The 6583-nt window shown below is 55.8% G+C and overlaps 1 protein-coding gene across 2 annotated transcripts; it reads left to right on the forward strand.

Annotated features, from left to right (window-relative positions):
- Window positions 1–2025: 2025 nt before the first annotated feature.
- MARCKS (myristoylated alanine rich protein kinase C substrate) lies at window positions 2026–5468 on the forward strand. 2 transcript variants are annotated; one of them, XM_061366847.1, is made up of 3 exons: window positions 2026–2259; window positions 2501–2673; window positions 3838–5468. In XM_061366847.1, exons 2-3 carry the CDS (start codon window positions 2575–2577, stop codon window positions 4597–4599), a joined length of 861 nt encoding a protein of 286 aa, XP_061222831.1. In that variant the 5' UTR covers window positions 2026–2259; window positions 2501–2574; the 3' UTR covers window positions 4600–5468. The 2 variants fall into 2 exon arrangements, with proteins under 2 accessions (XP_061222831.1, XP_061222830.1); XM_061366846.1 differs by having other exon boundaries at window positions 2027–2673.
- The last annotated feature ends 1115 nt before the right edge of the window (window positions 5469–6583 follow it).

Genomic DNA, 6583 nt, shown 5'->3' on the forward strand with positions numbered 1-6583 from the left:
AAAATCAACAACAAAATCACGTTCTGCTTAATATCCAGATTAAAAGAAGCGGGGAAGACACTATTCGTGGAGTCCCTTAGGAAGCGGAGGAGGATCACGAAGCAGAAGCTGTCCGACTGTCGGCGCCCCACGGTCGCGCTCCACCTCTTCGCAAGGTGAGCCCGGTGCAGCTCTCCCCGTCCCCTCCCTCCGCCGGTGCCCTCTGCCGCACACCGCTCCTCAAGCATGTCCGGGGACCAGGGAGGCGCGGGCAGAGGGCGAGGGACCCCCGGGAGCGGCCGCCGCAGCGCTCCCGATCCCATCGACCCCGGCCCGGCCCCGCAAAGCCGGGTCCAGCGGCTGCAGGTGCTGCCCGGGTGGGCAGGGCCAGCCCCGCCGCTTTCCCGGCCCCGCCGCGGAGCCCCCGCCGCTCCCCGGTCGTCGTCAGGGAAACCGCCCGGCGGCGCGGCCCCACCGAGGGAGCCCCGGCCTCGGCGGTAGCGTTGGCGGCTCTCCTGTCACCCCCACCCCGCCCTGGGCGTTCACCCCAGCTCGGCCAGCGGCCGCCCCCCGCCCCAACCCGCGGGTGCGGGTGTTGCCTGCCAGGGGTGCGAGGCCTCGGGGCGGGGGGCGGAAGGGGGCTAGCTCCACGAAGGAGCGGGAGGCCGCTGCTCCGGGCTCGGAGGGGCGGGCGGCGGCGGCCGCAGAGACAAAGGGAGCGGCGGCACTCGGCGGCTGGGAGCTTTGCGTGAAATGCGGCGGGGGGAGGAACAGGCTCCGTCCCCCACAGAAAACAACCCCAACCAAATGCCGCTGATGCCCCCAGTAAACGAAATATTCTCTTGACCGATGGAAAATTAGCGGCTGCCCTCGCCGGGGTTACCGAAAGGCTGTGGCTGCCGCACAAAGACCCCTGCCCCCCCCGCACCAGCCCCGGGTAATCCGCGGGCCAGGCAGCCCCCTCTGCAGCCTTTCCTCGCCGGAGTAATTTTAACACCCTTGTTTATAAACAAGAGGCGTTTGGAGGAGATTACCCGAGTTCGGGAAACGATCGTTTCTGACGCTCGTTTCTGCTCCTTAAAAGGCTGGGGAGGGGAAGGGAGGTGGGCTCTGGGCCAGCCTTGCCCGCACAGCCCGGCGGGGGGGGCGCCCGGCTCCCGCACACGCCGCCCCCTCCCCCGAGAGGGAAACCGGTCGGGTCCTGCTATAGCACCCAGCCCATAGCTGCTAAGAGTTGGAGCTCTCCGTTAATTCGGCACGCGTTAGTTTAGGGTTACCTCTTGTTTGAGGGTTTAAATTCAACGTAAATACACACCCGGGGTATCTGGGGTTTGGGAAAGCGCGAATGTTCCCCCGACAACGCGGCTTCGCCCACTGCTTGAGCGCGTGGAAACGCAACGGTGAAATGGGTCACAGCCTCAGAAAACACTTTCAAAACACAAATCAGAAATAATCAGACAGCAGAATTTAATTAGAGCCGGAGACTAATCACAAAACATTTTATTCCAAACCGATATCGCTGTGGGGGAGGGGTCCACTCCTGCCTCGGCAGCAGCTCCCTCCGTCGTTGCTGCTGCTGCTGTCGCGTTTGCAACATCTGGCCTACAGACCTACTAATTCCTACTCGTGATCTCGTTTGGCGAAACCCGATCTACGTGGTTCAAATACCTTCTAAATTGGGGGCGATTTAACAATCGCGACCAATTAAAACCAGGGAAGAAAAGAAAAGGAAAAAAAAAAAAAAAAAGGAAAGGGAAAAAAAAAAAAAGGAAAAAAGGCAGCAGCAGCAAATCCCCTCCTTCCTTCCTTCCCTCTCCCCCCGCCCGGAATCGCACACACTATCTGTTGCTCTCTCACGGCGGCAGCGGGTGGGGGCAGGCGGCGGGGTAGGGCCAGACTCACACTCGCTCGCTCACACTCACACTCACGCCCCGTGCACCATTGTCCCGCCCGCCCGCTCCGCTTTATCAGGGTGTTTTGTCCTCTCCCCGGCGTGGCGTGGCGTGGCGCGGATCTCTGCGCGCCCGCCCGCGCCGCGCCGGAGCGGCGCACACATTCATTATCGGCCGGGGGCTGATTTCAAACCGCTGCCATCGCGGCTCCATTGTTCGCCGGGCGGCCAGGCCCCGCCCCCCTTTGTGTGGCGCGGCGGCGATTGGCCGGCGCCGGGCGGAGGGCTGCCGTCACCGCTCGGGAAGCCCATTCATCTGTGCACTTGGGCGTTGGACTCCGCATCTTATTAGCAACCAGGGAGATTTCTCCATTTTCTCCTTGTCTACAGTACGGCTACAAATCTGGGATTTTTTATTACTTCTTTTTACTAAACTTGGGCTCCTTTTTTTTTTTTTTTTTGCTCGACTTTTTCCTCCCTTTTTTTCCCCTCCCTCCTGTGCTGCTGCTTTTTGATCTCTTCAACTTTAAATTTTTTAAAAGGAGTGCATTATAATCGGTTCTGTTCTCTCTTCTCCTTTTTTTTCCCCTCTGGTGTGTGTGTGTGTTGCTACTGCTGCTGGTCGCCCAGTATTTATACCAAACCAACGCTCTTTGTTTCCCCTCCTTTTGGATCTGTTGAGTTTCTTTGTTGAATAAGACAGCATGGGTGCCCAGTTCTCCAAGACCGCTGCAAAGGGCGAAGCCTCCGCCGAGAAACCGGGGGAAGCAGTGGCTGCATCTCCATCCAAGGCGAATGGACAGGTAAAAACCAACAAAAATATAAAAAAAATTATTAAACCTACTCCTTTTTTTAAGCCAACTTCGACGGACTCTCTTTCATATCCTGTTTAATTCTTCTTCCTTTGATGCCCCAGTGGCACATTCAATGGAGAATACGGTCGATCCTTTTATCTTTGCAACTCGAGGCAAAGGAATAATTTCTTTTTTTCTTTTTTTAACGGGTTCGATTTTGAATGATTCGTTCCTTTATCTTTCCTCAGGGGGGAGGGGGAGGAGGGGGCATATCTTCCCCCCCCTTTTTTTTTTCCTTTTATTTTAATCCCTCGTGTATCGTGGTGAAGCGTCCCACTGGCTCGTAAACGGAAGGATCTTACACCGCTCGGCTTTTCTGTCCGCTTACCCTCCTCCCGAAGACCCCCGCTGACTAGCCGAAACGCCTCCCGCGGTAGCCGGACACCCGTGGGGCGGCGGGGAACGGAGCCGTCCGGCTGGGGCTCGGCGGCGGGCAGCCCCTCGGGCGGGAGTGCGGAGCAGGGGCTGCGCCTCCCTCGCCGCTCGCGGCAGCTCCGCCGGGGGGTCAAGCAGCCGCGGGGCTGACGGCTTTCAGTCACCACCCCCTACCCCCAAGCGTGAGCCGGCTGCCAAGCTGGCCGTGCCCCGCTCAGCGGCGGCGTTGCGGACGGGCACCCCCCGCTGCCCCCGCAACTGCCGCCCGGGGCAGCCCGCCGCGCTCCGGGCGCCTGAGAGATGCAAATGCGACGGTGGGAGGGGGGGGGGGGCGATACCGGGGAGGGGAGGGCGGGGGCGCTTCGCCGCAGCGCCCGGGAGGAAAGGGGCAGCGGTGGCGGGCGGGGGCCGGGGCCGGGCGAGCTTTGTTAGCCTTGCCTTGCCTTCCCCGCCCCGTGCCGCCGCCGCGGCTGGACGGGGCGCGCCGGGGGTGGGGGTGAGCGGCGAAGCAGCCGCTGCGTGGAGCCGCGGCGCCCTCTGGCGGCTGCCGCCCGTCGCGCCCGCCGCTGGGGGCGCCCGTCGAGGCCCTGCACAGCGAGGGTCGGCGGAGGGCCCCGGAGTTTAAACCTCGGGAGCAAAAAGCGGGCGAGGGAAGGCCGCTGGGCGGGGAGGGCGGCTGCGGCCCGTGTTTCCCCCAGGCTCTCGGCACCGCTGGTAACACTGGTCGCTGTCTTGCAGGAGAACGGCCACGTGAAAGTGAACGGCGACGCCTCCCCCGCGGCAGCGGAGGCGGGTAAAGAGGAGGTGCAGGCCAACGGCAGCGCGCCCGCCGAAGAGACGGGCAAGGAGGAGGCGGCCTCGTCGGAGCCCGCCTCCGAAAAGGAGGCGGCCGAGGCGGAGAGCACCGAGCCGGCCTCCCCGGCGGAGGGGGAGTCCTCCCCCAAGACTGAGGAGGGTGCGACCCCCTCGTCCAGCAGCGAGACCCCGAAAAAAAAAAAGAAGCGCTTTTCCTTCAAAAAGTCCTTTAAGCTGAGCGGCTTCTCCTTCAAGAAGAACAAGAAGGAGGCCGGCGAGGGCGCCGAGAGCGAGGGCGGCGCGGCCGTCGCGGCGGAGGGCGGGAAAGAGGAGGCGGCAGCCCCCGAGGTGGCGGGTAGCGAGGAAGGCAAGGCCGCCGCCGAGGAGGCCTCCGCTGCCGCCGCCGGCAGCAGCGCCGAGGCGGCGAAGGAGGAGGTGGGGGACTCACAGGAGGCCAAATCGGACGAGGCCGCCCCCGAGAAGGCGGCGGGAGAAGAAGCCCCGGCGGCGGGTGTGGAGGAGCCGCAGCAGGCGGCGGAGGGGAAGGCGAAGGTGGCTGAGGAGGCGGCAGGCGCCGGTGCCGCCACGAGCGAGGCGGGCAGCGGCGATCAGGAGGCGGCCCCTGCGGAGGAGCCGGCGGCGGCGCGGCAGGAGCCCCCCTCCGAGAGCAGTCCGGAGGGGCCCGCCGCCGAGCCGGCGGAGTAAGTGCCGCCGCCGCCCCTCGCCGACGGACTTTTCTTCCCCCCTGTTTGTTTGTTGGAGTGGTGCCAGGTACTGGTCTCGGAGAACTTGTCTACAACCAGGGATTGATTTAAAAGATGTTCCGTTTCTTTTTTTTCTCTCCCCCCGCAGCTCCCATCTCAAATCGTTGTGTGTTGCCGCCATTCCAACTGGCGGAGGGGGGCTCCCCTCCGCTCTCCTCCCACCCTCTATAATTTTTTTTTTTTCCCATCAGTATTAATGTTTTGTTTTGGTTGGTTCGGTTTTTTTTTGTTCGGGTTTTTTTTGGTTTTTTTTTTTTTTTTCAATTTTGTTTTTTTAATTTCATACTTTGCAACTCTTCATATTATAAAACTTTTCCCGATCGGTCTATGGACATGCCCATATATGAAGGAGATGGGTGGGTCAATAAGGGATATCAAATGAAGTGACAGGGGCCGCAGTGGGGAACCCGGGGTGCGCAGCCCTTGCTGGGAGCGCGCCCTGCCAGAAATGATGAAAGGGGTTAGTCTTTTTTTTAAAAGAAAGTTATTACGATGTATTTTGTGAGGCAGATGTTCTATAAGGTTTACAACACTACAAGTCTTGATTAAGAAGGAAAGGAAAAAGGAAAAAAAAAATAAAAATCAATACCCAGATAAAGAGATCATAGTCTTAGGAATTCATTTAAACCATAGGAACTTTTCACTTATCTCATGTTAGCTGTATCAGTCAGTGATTAAGTAGAAATACAAGTTGTATAGGCTTTATTGTTTATTGCTGGTTTATGACCTTAATAAAGTGTAATTATGTATTACCAGCAGGGTGTTTTTAACTGTGACTATTGTATAAAAAAAAACAAAAACAAAAACAAATCTTGATATCCAGAAGCACATGAAGTTTGCAACTCTTTCCACCCTGCCATTTTTGTAAAACTGCAGTCATCTTGGACCTTTTAAACACAAATTTTAAACTCAACCAAGCTGTGATAAGTGGAATGGTTACTGTTTATACTGTGGTATGTTTTTGATTACAGCAGACAATGCTTTCTTTTCCAGTTGTCTTTGAAAATAAAGGAAAACTCTTCAGATGCAATGTTTTTTTTTTTTTTTTGTGTAGCATCTTGTCTATCATGTTTTTGTAAATACTGGAGAAGCTTTGACCAATTTGACTTAGAGATGGAATGTAACTTTGCTTACAAAAATTGCTATTAAACTCCTGCTTAAGGTGTTCTAATTTTCTGTGAGCACACTAAAAGCGAAAAATAAATGTGAATAAAATGTATAATTTGGTTGTCTTTCTTTTATGGACACTGGTAGCTTAAAGGGACTAGTCAGTATTGCCTAAATTTGTATAGGGAAAGTCGTGTGTGCTGTTAGCACTAGCTTAGAGAACTACCTTCCTAGATCCTGGACTCTGTAGTACTGTGCATCTTTTAGAGATATTAGGCAGTGCACCAGGTAATCTATAGGCTTTTCTGGCTTTAAAGAGAAGACTGGAAGGCAGTTTGAGGATGTACAGTGTACAATTCTCCTGTCCAGGCTCCATCTTGCTTTTAAGACCAGAGGTATCCAACATATGAGTCTTGCTTCTTGAGGAAAATAAGATTTTGTTTGAATTACTTAAGATGGGGCACCAAGATTTTTATGGCAAGTTGCTTAAAAATTAAGCTCTTGAACAGATGTCCCACTTACGTTTTGGTATGCTGGTCCGACTTTGGGACCTAGGTGATTAGCTTGAAAGCCTTAGCCTGGAGGGGGAAAAGGAGAATTAACACTGCCATTCTGCTCAAAGTAATTAAAAGCAATATTCTCTTTTTTTCCTCAAGTGCTACTCCCAAGTACAGGTGAGTTATGAAACAGATTTCAAAATTTGTCTATAAGAATAATCACTTGGTGCTTGCCTTTAATTGTTAGGCTTTTTGGCCAATTTCCAGCATATTGCTCAGGGCATAATATGCCTTAATAAAACAGTGGGCTCATGCAAGAAA

This window comes from Neopsephotus bourkii, unplaced genomic scaffold, assembly GCF_033783945.1.
Source record: "Neopsephotus bourkii isolate Nb327-2 ecotype Australia unplaced genomic scaffold, CSIRO-AGI_Nbou_v1 NB_1358, whole genome shotgun sequence".
Classification (NCBI taxonomy): Eukaryota; Metazoa; Chordata; class Aves; order Psittaciformes; family Psittacidae; genus Neopsephotus; species Neopsephotus bourkii.